Source organism: Dysidea avara, chromosome 8, assembly GCF_963678975.1.
Source record: "Dysidea avara chromosome 8, odDysAvar1.4, whole genome shotgun sequence".
In the NCBI taxonomy this organism is placed as follows: Eukaryota; Metazoa; Porifera; class Demospongiae; order Dictyoceratida; family Dysideidae; genus Dysidea; species Dysidea avara.
In genome coordinates, this window is record NC_089279.1 from 899931 (window position 1) to 912600 (window position 12670).

General features: G+C 38.7%; 1 protein-coding gene and 1 long non-coding RNA gene across 10 annotated transcripts; one reads left to right on the forward strand and one right to left on the reverse strand.

Annotated features, from left to right (window-relative positions):
• Nucleotides 1-2871: 2871 nt before the first annotated feature.
• Nucleotides 2872-5998, reverse strand: LOC136264694 (uncharacterized). 9 transcript variants are annotated; one of them, XR_010705283.1, is made up of 6 exons: nt 5058-5991; nt 4580-4628; nt 4462-4527; nt 3806-4412; nt 3698-3759; nt 2872-3104 (listed from the first exon to the last, which is right to left on the reverse strand). It is a non-coding gene; the product is annotated as an uncharacterized lncRNA (long non-coding RNA). The 9 variants fall into 9 exon arrangements; XR_010705279.1 differs by having other exon boundaries at nt 3806-4328; nt 4375-4412; nt 4580-5988; XR_010705282.1 differs by having other exon boundaries at nt 3806-3916; nt 5058-5846.
• Nucleotides 5829-10818, forward strand: LOC136264691 (uncharacterized). The gene is made up of 10 exons (XM_066059470.1): nt 5829-5990; nt 6044-6089; nt 6145-6328; nt 6386-6558; nt 6606-6726; nt 6777-6840; nt 6895-6987; nt 7040-7093; nt 7273-7331; nt 10569-10818. The coding sequence occupies exons 1-10, from the start codon at nt 5898-5900 to the stop codon at nt 10735-10737; spliced, it is 1056 nt and encodes a 351-aa protein (XP_065915542.1). The 5' UTR covers nt 5829-5897; the 3' UTR covers nt 10738-10818.
• Nucleotides 10819-12670: the final 1852 nt, after the last annotated feature.

Sequence of the window (12670 nt, forward strand, 5' to 3'; positions counted from 1 at the left end):
GTGGGACAAAGTCACACCCTGCCTCCTCTACAGCATCTTGATGTCACACCCTGCCTCCTCTACAGCATCTTGATGTCTCTGGTCCTTGGCTAACTCACCTGCTGCAGCAGCTACCCCAGCACAAGAAGAAGAAAAAGAAATGTGAGAAGGCTGGGTAGTGCTACAAACAGACACATCAAAATAAGCTGGACGACCATGCTGAAAGTCAGGGTGGTACACATCACCTGGGCGAGAATTATCTTCATAAGAAACACGTTGTTCCTTCAAAACTCCTGAGTGACTCTGGATGACAAACAATGTCAACTAGAGCATCATGGCGATGAATTCTCATAGGACCATGAGAACATTCTAGAAGATGGTCACCAAATTGGTCAATCGAAGTAAGACACACACATAATGGGGAAAGTGGAAATAGAGGGATTCCGAGCCACAAACGGAGGCCAACAACAAACTCAGGACCAGGAATAGCCAGAGCAAGGGAGACTTGAAGAATAGCTTTGAGCCATCTACTGCTTGTACCAGATGAGTGAGAGAGAGCAGTAAGTCAAGCTGATGGAGAAACATCTACTACCTAGCTGCGTGGCTTCAATAGCCCTTAGCAGCTGGCTCTGTCTGATATTCACTGTCTTAATTCAAGCAGTGTTAAAGAGTCTATTTATCCTGCGAAGAGAGCATAGATTGCATTGCTTGAGGACTGAGAGAGCACTGAGGAGTTATGAAGCAGAAAGGTGCCTAAAATGCCACACATAATAAATGTCTTATCTCAGTATTAATTGAGGCCAGTTGTGTGGCTTATTATACTAGATGAATTAAAAATTGGAAATTTTTAAAATGGGAATAAGGATCGCTGAAAAAAGCCCTTCTTGTTTTGTGGCTTTTTTCAGCGATCCCTATTCCCATTTTAAAATTTCCAATTTTTAATTCATCTAGTTTGTGTACTTTTTTATTAATCCAGTAATGGATTATGAGGTTTCTTTTATTGATAATGAAGACTGTTGTGAATAGTGTAATTCTGCATAGTAACACCGTCAACATTTCAGTACACACATGAAACTGATCAAATTGCAATGTGCATACAGACTGAGAGTCTCCCAATATGAGCTACAATTTACATTACTGGTGCCTTTAATAGCTGTCAAATTCAGTGCAAGGATTGTAGTTATATACTTGACTGCATTATTAGAGTATTTAAGTGACTGCTCTATTTAATCTGGATAACCCGCCCACGTACAATAATTACAGAGCAAAAAAAACCACCTTGCAACAAAGTTATCAGCCCAGGTTAAGATTCCTGGCCTATACTGAGTTTAATAAAGACGGATTCTATTAGCTACAAGTAGCGCACACCAAAAAACCTAACTTTGAGTGCGATCTTGTATGGCTTCTCGAGCGTTATGGCGTTTTGGCAAGAAGAAATGGCCTGGTTTGGGCTGTTTCCATCTGAAAACGAAATCAAAAATAGGTCATGGACACACACAATGATCCATTCAGCAAGCCTTGCTACTTTTTATCCCAGGATTCTCCTTGTAAACTTCACTATGCCTGTGAAAGAATAATGATAATAATATTATGAATAATAAGATGAATTAAAAATTGGAAATTTTAAAATGGGAATAGGGATCGCTGAAAAAAGCCACAAAACAAGAAGGGATCGCTGGGGTGGTAATGTAAACCACAAATCCCTATTATACTATACGTGCCATAATCTAAATATTCGCTATGATCTGCAGGCATATCCAACCTCTTGGTATTTTTTCCTCTGATTTTTCCTTATTTGTTTACATGGTTGCTATGGTAGTTGTTACTATGGTAATGCTATGATTAATTACTCTATATAGTCTGATTTAAACTAGTTGAGAATAAGGAGGGACAACAAGACAGCGTTACCAATGGCAACACAGAGGAGGTGGTCCCCAATCATCATCATCGTCACCAAACTCAATGTTGGTCGTGCTAATAATGTTAGTTGCTATAGTGATGGGATACTTTGTTGATAGACAACTCTAACAATTATCCTTCATTATAATTCCACAACATTCTGCAACTATAGGCAGTACTGTATGTTAGTTGTGACATCCATTGTGATATTAATATTTTGTGGAATATAAAACTAATACATCTTGTTGTCATGGGTTACAATTGGAGTAGTGGACCACCCCAACAAAGTTACTGGTTATATGCAAATTTGAGGGTGAGATCGGGGTTGAATGGAAGAGTAAATGCTTAATATTAGTGTGGGTATTGATCTTGTGGTATAGATGTTGAAATATTTGATCAATTAAAATTTTAATACTTCACCTATTGTGTGTGCATAACTTATTTTTAAATTTATTTATTAATGCTTTACAGCACAAGTGCTGAAGGTCTGGTCCTACAGCCTGCTCAAAGATTTAGCTACATAGTGTGTTTGAAAAGTTGGAGAAAGGAGGAAAAAGTGAATGTTATATTAGAGGGTATCAATCTAAGGAGCTTTGTGCAATCAATCCCAGTTCTCAATTACACTGACTGCTCTATTAGGGAATATCAATTTATTCTCAAGAAAACACTTGCCCATGTATGATGGCAGGCCTATCCAGAGGACTTCATACAGTATCTCTACAACATGTCCATTACCAACAGCTAGCTTGTGGAGGATCCTGTGATGGTCGAAACCATCATATCCACCACTTTTAAAAAAACAATTTTTGTTACCATTGGTGGCTAAATGTAGCTGAAGTTTGCCTTACCGGTCTCAAACTTTTAATTGACCAAGTTAGAAGTTATACATGATAAGAAGTTAGTAACTAGCTGAGTGACACATCTAAAATTAATTTACTTAAAAACCAAAATTCCATCCATTTGCTTAGCTATTGTGAGGATATTATTGTGATCTAAATTAACCAGTTACTTCTGAACATGTGACAAACACATTGATTAACTAGATACACATGTGAGGGAAATAGTCATTCTTTGTGTTACAAGGAAGGAGCTATCTTGCTATTGTATAATTAGAAGTTGGTATTTCTTCTCAGTGTCTTAATTTAACTTCATTGTCCAGCATCATCTTCCTCAACACTGTACAGCCATGGACGAGACTTTGTTCTGTGTACTGGTAACTCTGGGGACTAATAGATAATGTGGTAATACATTTAGAATATTACACTGGAACCTGTTAATGTGGACACCCCCCAAAGTGTCCAGAGACACCTTAATTGTGATTGGTTGATCACATGTGTCCCAGAACCCTCATAGAGCCACCCAACACAACACATTACTTTCCTAGCTAAGAAGCAAGTGCTAGTTTATCTATACTTACTGGTAATAAGGGTAATGACTACCATATTGTCCAGTAAGGTGTAAAACACCAAATGTGCTTATACAAGCTGAATGTGAAGCCATATGTGTACACCAAAGCACTGACAGTCTTTTACTTGGAGTTGTAGAATATCTTAATAATTTTTAACACTTTTCCTCTGCTTCATCTCAGACTGGTGTCAATAACTAAGACATTCTACTCCTGTGTGATATAACCTGTGAATGCTATCCCACTAGGGACCTGTGAGAAGGCTAAAGCCTGTCAATACAGGGAGTCTGAAACATGTAACTGAAATGTGAAGAATGCAGAAAAAAATCCCAGACCCAGTGGTGACTTGATCCCCAGCAACATCCAGTCTAGGCATGCGTCAAAGGAGCCACAACCATAAACTTGTTGGGTTACCTCTTAGGCTCTTCCTCGTCCACTGCTCTTTGTTCCTTGTGTTCCTGTGACATCACTCCTTACTGCATGGTGAGAAATGAAATACCACAATCACATCTACTAACTCACTTAGTCTCTTTATTGTTGGCTCGGTGATCTCACTGTTTTGTACGAGTACGTGTCTGCCTTCTTCTTGGACTCTTCTCCACAAAATCGACATCTTTTACAAGCAATTGGTGACTATAAGAAGATAAAATGGTTGCCACATACCCAGAAGAGGTTGGTCATATGTTATCGTTATCTTGTGATCTTGAAGAAATGTCAACATTGCCACCTCAGATCAATACCAAATTGTATAGTATTATTATCCCATGTAATATGTGCTAATAGACAACTCTTAACACTTGGTACCATATTTGGTAGTGAAATCACACATCAAAGAGTTATGATGTGTGATCAATTTCAGCTCCTCGCCACACCCAGAGGAGGCTGGTTACATGTCATAAGCTTGTGACAAACAGGTAGGACATCTGTAAAGCAAACACTTCGGGACAAGGAATTACAATAAGGAGGTATTCTTCACTCAGAGGTAGCAATGTATGGAGCCTCTTTGTGGAGGTTTCTCTGTTTGAGGGTCAAAGGAGGAAAGCACCTGAAACACTTTGTCACATTCACAATAAGTATGGATAATGTAGTACTTTCTAAGCTAGTAAAGTCATGTATTGTGTTCGGGTGGCTGAAAGAAGGTTTGTGATTATGTGATGTTTAATGATCAACACACTTACTGGCTGGGAACAAACTGTACATTTCTTGTTTACTATACTGACCCCTCGGAATGCTGCAGGCTGTTGCTATATATGGGAAACATGTTCACACTTTGGTCATAGCAACATGTAAAAGTACCTGAGGAGGATTCAGGATAGAGGTCAGTTGTTGACTGGGTAGTAATGTCCTACCAACATAACACACACAGACACACACTTCCTATATGACATGTCATGCCACATAACTGTAAGATGACTTCACACGGGAAAGATCTATATACAGAATTTAGGCTCTTGAAAAGTATTTTGATGTGGAGTAGGCTGGCATCTGACTTGCATGCTAAGGATTTGGAAGCCAATATGTCAAGTGATAATACTTTACTGACCTTCAGTAATTACAGTATACAGAATAACTGACTGTTATATTAGAATATTTGACTGCACGTTGTGGTGCACTAGTGAATTCTCTTAGAAAGTAGAACTGCCCCTAGATAAAGGCCTGTCAGTGAATTAATACTGTTACTTGCAATCATTACATGTAGCTACAGTTTACAAAGAGAGAACAGTGGCCGCTTTATGACCTTGTTGTTACAATATCTTCATACTCTACAACTCACTTGGGATCTTCTTCACTATGGCAACTGGTTCACTCTCTACCCTTACAGAACTCATAATCACATGTCCAACATCTCTTACAGAAAGTATATAATCATGTACGTGTCAGGTACATACAACGTAATCATGATAGTAATCAGATTACTTGAGAAATTTATAATCATAATCACAATTGCAATCATAGAAAACGAAGTATTTGTAATTGTAGACTCCTGTAAGCGTTTGAGCGTAAATCGGATGGCTGCAGGTTCGAGGCTACCTAGGTCCAGTCATAGATTTTTTTTCTCCTTTCTCCAACTTTTCAAACACACCTTAAGTAACTAAAGTCTTTGAGCAGGCTGTAGGACCAGGTGTCCTACAGACTTTCAGCACTTGTGCTGTAAAGCATTAATAAATAATCATTACTGTCCTTGTGTAATTGTCCAATGCCCTGTAGAGTGACAAGGAGTGGACTGCTTGGACACACGGCAAAGAAAATACACAACATACAAACTAGCCACCTCACCGGCTCCAAATACCGCGGACACGTCTTTTGTACCATTGTAGAAACTCAGTAGTGTCTGTTAAGTAATATAATATCCTAGATCCTAAGGATCTATGATTTATTAATCCAGAACTAGTATCAAGCGCAGGCGCTTGTTGTACATAACCTAACATGCAGCATAGCCGCGCCAATTACAACAGTCCAACGCCTTATGGCTAGATTGGTATTAAAATTACAGTAAAAGATCTTTAGATCATATCAGAACAATTTTAAATTTACGTACAAGTTAGGCCCCTCTAAATAATTTCACCCACTATAGGCGTCTAAAGTAGAAGCACGTGTACCGCAAGCACTCATCATGAAGGGATTGTTCACGTTATGTGTACTATTCGCCTTGTACTGGGCGGGAAACAGTGAGGTGGTCGACCTAGACAGCTCCAACTTTGACCAGGTGAAGTATTGTTAGTGCTAACCATGAATAACGTGTGTACTCCAATACTTTAGTACGTTAACGGAGACAAGGCAGCATTCGTGGAGTTCTACGCGCCTTGTAAGTGACTGCTAGCTTGTGTTAAACTACTAGAGCCTGTGCTGTTAATTATTAGGGTGTGGCCACTGCAAGAACTTGGCTCCAGCTTACGAAGAAGTCGGGAAAGCATTTGAAAATGTTGACGATGTCCTTGTTGCTAAAGTTGATGCAGATGGCCAGAGAGACTTAGGCAGCAGATTTGGTGTTAAAGGATTTCCCACACTGAAGTTCTTCCCTAAAGGAAGCACTGACCCAGAAGAGTAAGACTTGCTATACAGTATGGACACTTTTGATTGTGGGTGTTTATATTCCGCTAGTTATTCTGGAGGCCGAACAGCTGATGATATTATCAAGTACATCAATGAAAAAACTGGTGGTCGTGGAAGAATCAACAAACCTCCGAGTGATGTGACCGATCTTGATGTTGGGAACTTTGATAGTATTGTCATGGATGCTGACAAGGATGTACTAGTGGAGTTCTATGCCCCATGTTAGGGTATGACCCCCTATGGCATACCTTAATGAGGTACCTTGTAGGGTGTGGTCACTGTAAGAAGCTGGCTCCAGTTTACGAGCAGTTGGGACAGACATACAAGGATGAGCCAAGCTGTGTGGTTGCTAGGGTGGATGCTGATGGTAACAGGGACCTAGCAACAAGGTGGGTGTGTCATGATGTAATAACATGTCATATATGATAACATGGTACAGATATGGTGTTAGTGGCTACCCTACCATCAAGTTCTTCCCTAAAGACAACAAGGATGGGGTTGATGTAAGTACCTTTGTGTGTCTAGTATTCAGGTAGTGCTAATATCCCTGTGTCTAGTATTCAGGTGGTCGTAGCTTAGATGACTTCATCAAATACCTCAATGAGAAATGTGGTACAGATAGGGTAGCTGGAGGGAAGCTCAGCGCCAAGGTTACAGAACAACTGTCAACCATTACACCTTACCATGTTGTCTCCCCCACAGGCTGGACTAGTAGATGACATGCAGAACTTTGTGGAGAAGTTTAAGAGTGAAGAAGTGAGCCAATGATTTGTATAATAGGCTAGTTGAGAAACTTAACATGGCCAAGTTGTCTTATTAATGAGGTCATACACCTTAGCTATGTTTGGGACCTACTTGTCATGGTCATATAATGAGGTGGTCTAGCTGCCCCTTTATTAAAGAGACAAGCGACTACTTATTGTTTATCCATTTAGGATGGTCGAGAAAATGTTATTAGTGAAGCAGAGAAGACGGCTGAGTCACTGGACAACAGGTAGACTTGAATTGTGTTATAGGAATTTGATCATCAAACATCACATGATCTCATAGTTCAACCCCAACACCTCAATATCAATACCAAGTATTGTGTGAATTGGTAGTGTATCCATGTGTGTCCCAGAACCCTCACAAACCTTCTTTCAGCCAATAGATGGCCTTCCTAGCTAAGAAGCAAGTACTATGTTATCCATTATCCACTAGATGAATAAAAAATTGGAAATTTTAAAATGGGAATAGGGATCGCTGAAAAAAGCCACCAAACAAGAAGGGATCACTTGGGTGGTAATGTAAACCACAAATCCCTATTTTGACTCTCTGTCATAAATCTTTAGTTACATGCTCTGTCATTTTGAAGTGAGTCAAAATAGGGATTTGTGGTTTACATTACCACCCCAGCGATCCCTTCTTGTTTGGTGGCTTATTTCAGCGATCCCTATTCCCATTTTAAAACTTCCAATTTTTAATTCATCTAGTTTGTGTACTTTTTTATTAATTCAGTAATGGATTATGAGGTTTCTTTTATTGATAATGAAGACTGTTGTGAATAGTGTAATTTGCATTCTACATAGTTTCACTGTCAACGTTTCAGTACACACATGAAACTGATCAAATTGCAATGTGCATACAGACTGAGAGTCTCCCAATATGAGCTACAATTTACATTACTGGTTCCTTTAATAGCTGTCAAATTCAGTGCAAGGATTGTTATTAAACACTTGACTGCATTATTAGAGTATTTACATGACTGCTCTAGTATAGTATTGAATCTGGATAACCCGCCCACGTACAATAATCACGGAACGAAAAAACCACCTTGGAACAAAGTCATCAGCCCAGATTAAGCTTCCTGGCCTATACTGAGTTTAATAAAGACAGATTCTATTAGCCACAAGCAGTGCACACCAAAAAACTTAACTTCGAGTGCAATTTTGTATGGCTTCTCGAGCGTTATGGCCCGGTTTGGGCTGTTTCCATCCGAAAATGAAATCAAAAATAGGTCATGGACACGCACAATGATCCATTCAGCAAGCCTTGCTACTTTTTATCCCAGGATTCTCCTTGTAAACTTCGCTATGCCTGTGAAAGAATAATAATAATATTATATTTATACAACCAAGTACTAAGAATAATACGAAACGCGGTTAAAATTACGTCATAAATAAATAATTAATTAATAATTAATGTTTGAGAAAACTACGAGGTCTAGAGACATGAACTAACCGGGGATAGATTCGCCTGTGAATGAAGGCACAAACGTATAATCGTCGCTCCTGTTCGTGCTGATGACTTGACCATACGTGTAATTCTATATAACGCCCAGTACCACACCCTTAATTGCTTAATTATTTTCAGATTGCGCGAAGGAAAAGATTAGCGATGCCCGTGCAGGAGAGCCAGAAGCCACTTGTGTAAACAAGAAGATTACAAGTAAGTTTTTATGTTTGTAACATCTCAAGTATCCAAAATAGCATAGATAGCTACTATAGCCTTACTGTATAGTATCTATGAAAATAGCAAGCCAGTGGATTCATTCACGTAAATAAACATTACATTAAAACATATGCCACGCTATTTACAATACAGTTACATATAAAATACAAGTAAACAATTTTGTCTTGTGCAGCTGGCATGGCGAACTTCCTTTGTGTTGGTGTCAGGCAATTCAATACGTGCTTAATCTTTTTTGCCTTCACCTGGCGTAGCTACTAGGCTCTGGCTGGCTTGGCTCAGTGTCTTCCTTTATCTGGTTCATCTGGCTTGCATACTCCTACAGCATTGTGTAGCTATCTCCTGAAAGTTGTGTATGCATAACTATAGTGTGTCACCTGTCACTGTGCCATTGCTACATCACTGATGAACCTTACTTAGCTCTAGTTGATGTTGATATACAGTGCTGTATATTGGCTAATAATTTTATCTGGTGATGTTGCCTATAATGTATTGCTGCATACAATACTGCAATAATGTATAGTTCTCTCCTGTATGTTTTGTATACATATACTTTGTACACATCACTGTGCCATTACCACACCAATGATGTACTGGCACTTAGCTACTGGTGGCCTTTAGTTACGATGCCACTATTGTGTTGTATCTGTCACTACTGTGACATATTGAGATGATTTGGGGATAATGCCTTCACCACCTAATAGCCTCACCAGGGGGCTGTCACGTTGGTGTATGTACTTGATTGTACGTGACGCGGTCCTAGAATAAGAATTATAATAATATGAACAAACTGGAAAATTTCAGTTTTGTCTGAAATACACATACTGTTTCCTTTTCACTTGATACTTACTAGTGGACCTATACTCATTGCAAAGAACCACCAGAAGGTTGTTTTGAGTTGAAGGATGCTTTTCAAGGTGGTTTTTAGGTGCGCATTCTACCGTATAGTAAAAAACTTTGGCGGTAAAAAAGTGTGAAGAAACCCCTCTGTTGAAAAAATTGACGGAAAAAACTTTGGCGATTGAAATAATATTCACCAAAGTTTTTACTGCCAATTTTTTTGCTGTACAGTACGTAAGGATAATGACAAGTTGTCAACTCATCAGTTAAGTAGTGTAGTAAGTGTATAGGTAGCTAGCGTTGTTGTTGTAGTAGTACCGGCTTTTGTAGCTACCGATCTAACGACGTGGTAGCAAAGGCGCACTTCGCTATCTCTTGCGATGCAAGAAGCGACCGTATTTACTTTTCCTGCAGTGACCTCCAGTAGCAGAGGTTATCACGTATATCAAAGTATTTGGCCAAATCCATCTCGAGACGATGAACTAGCTGACATGCCAGTAAGCCAGTCGTATTTTCTATCCCATTTCAAGGAGTGGCCGTTACAACAGTGGGACAAATTCCTAGAAAGATCTCCAGTCAGCTCAATCTTTATGGCGTGGTGGTACGAGCTAATCTTCATCTTAAGTTATAGTTACTCAATGTGCTTATGTGATAATTTAAAATGATCGGCGAAAAAAACTTTGGCGAATTGAACGCTATTTGCCAAATTCGTCAAAGTTTTTTACTATACGGTATTAGGATTTTTGCAAAAAACATGGGCGATCCCTATTATGAACCCACTATCGTGGTTCATGATATTATGACTCAGACACCAGGCAATGTCATATTATTTGGTTAATGTAATCACACATGGCATGTACATCATAGGGTTATAATGTGTGAACCATCCTGTATCATGTTTTGTTCTGTTTAAAATAAATAAATGATGTTTTGTCTTGTGCAGTTTTGCCAGTTACTACGTCAAGGTGATGAAGAAGGTTGTGGATAAAGGAAATGATTTTGTCAAGACAGAAATTGAGCGTCTTGGTCGGATGTTATCAGGTGATCTCAGTGCCAAGAAAAGTGACGAGTTTACCAAACGACGAAACATCCTCAAGAAATTTGAACTGTAGTAGTTTATTGGGTAGTGTGTTCTTGACATGTACCCTGAGACATTCTTATTAGAAATATAACATGTTGATAAAATGTTATGACATCTTCACCTTCAGTAATAGTTAGAGACCTACCATGGGGATTTTTGTGATTCTAAAAAAGCTGAGGCTTTTTAAAACCACGAAAGATCTGAGTGGGTGGTCTCTAACTGACTTAGAGAATGGTGTGGGTAGATTTATACCAGTAGATGGATTGATTGTGGGCTGAGTAAAACATATCTTTCACAAAATATAAACCCACACTTTCTACATTGTTAATTATAAAAGGAAATCACTAATCTGCTCTGCCTCCTGAGGGAGGCATAGCAGATGTGAGATCTGTCATTACATTAGTGAGGTAGTCTATACAATTCACAGTGAAGAAAGGGCAACTGATCGTAAGTATAACTGCCTATACCTCTTCACCTAGCTGTGTTTATGTGAATGCTGTGTATTGACTCCCTCAACTGGAGAGATAGGAGTATCACTCTAAAGAACCTCTCCAGGGATTTTAAAGACCTCAAGATCAAGGAGTTTCATGCATGTCATTTTCTAACTGGTGTAGTGTACTGGCACTTCCTTGTGCCAAGATTTATTGGAAAGTGTTCATAATCAATATTTAAACTTCCAAATAATGGTTGTTATTTCTGGAAGTGTACTGTAGGCTATATTGATATAGTAATTTTGATAATTCATTTGGCTTATCTTGTATTCCTGTCAAATATTTTATACGGCAGTAGCAAACATTGCGGCATACAGCTAGCACTATAATTAGTGCAGACTCTTCCTCGAACATGATTAGTTTGCTTATCACGAGTCAATAATAGGGATAATATGCTCTTGTTTTTTGCACAAATCCAAATGGAACACTGAATAACTTTGAAAAGTATCCTTCAACTCATCTGGTGTTTCTGAATGCAGAGAGCATGAAATGAAAAAGAGTGTATTTTAGAAAAAAATTGCTATTTTGTTCTTCTGCAGGCATAGCTAGCATAGTTTGCAAAGAGAGTTCAGGCTTACCTTTGATTTCACTTCCAAATGGAAACAGTCCACACCAGGCCATGCATTTTTGTCAAATTAAATGCTATATGCATGCAAAGCTATAAGATGGGTTTACTGGTGTGTACTGCTTGTTGCTAATGAATGCAAATTTTTCGTTTCATGATTATCTACTCCAATAGAGTAGTCACATAAATACCCAGTCAAGTGCCACATCTTAGAATAATAAAGCATGAACAAGCTATTAAAGTTACTAATGTATATTCTACCTCATACTCTAGATCGCTTTACTGGTTTCGTTGATTGCTTAACAGAGTGTGGTTTCATGACTCACAGGTAGCACTTATGAGCTCCTGCTATTATTATTATTCAGTCAGTAACGCAGCCACACTCTATTTAGTTATCTATGAAAGTAATACTTTTCTTAAAACTGTATGTTGGCCATGTTTTCTTGCCTATACTGGAACAGCTAGGTTCCTTGCAAGGTTTCCATGAAATGCCATTAAATTTTAGATGAAAGCATTTTGAGAGTTTGATTGAAATGAACTTCAGTTGGCAATACTTTACGATTCAAGAAGGTATCATTAAATGATGTAATGAAACACATTTTACAACTTCTCAAATCAGTACATATATTTATCACTCCAGTAGTACAGTCAGTCTGGCTGGCATCAGTGCTGGGTGCACTGGCTGTTTGAAGCTGCCAGTTGATTGAACACACTGTGTGCTGGTTCCATGCATTCTGGTAGAGCAAAGGATAGCTACAACCACTGATTCACTATCACATTAATGTATATACTAATTCATGAAATATATGTAATGTATTATAGCAATCTGTTGAGTTTCGGACCTTTAAGTTATACTCATCAGTGGCTGGGAATTGTGTCCTGACCACATGAAATACATCACTGCATGC

Bases quoted from the DNA above. Each gene is read 5' to 3' on its own strand.
- LOC136264691 (XM_066059470.1), top strand. From the start codon at position 5,898: ATGAAGGGATTGTTCACGTTATGTGTACTATTCGCCTTGTACTGGGCG. The intron at 5,991-6,043 runs GTGAAGTATTGT...CCAATACTTTAG, and splicing joins ACAGCTCCAACTTTGACCAG to TACGTTAACGGAGACAAGGC. The intron at 7,332-10,568 runs GTAGACTTGAAT...TGTCTTGTGCAG, and splicing joins GCTGAGTCACTGGACAACAG to TTTTGCCAGTTACTACGTCA.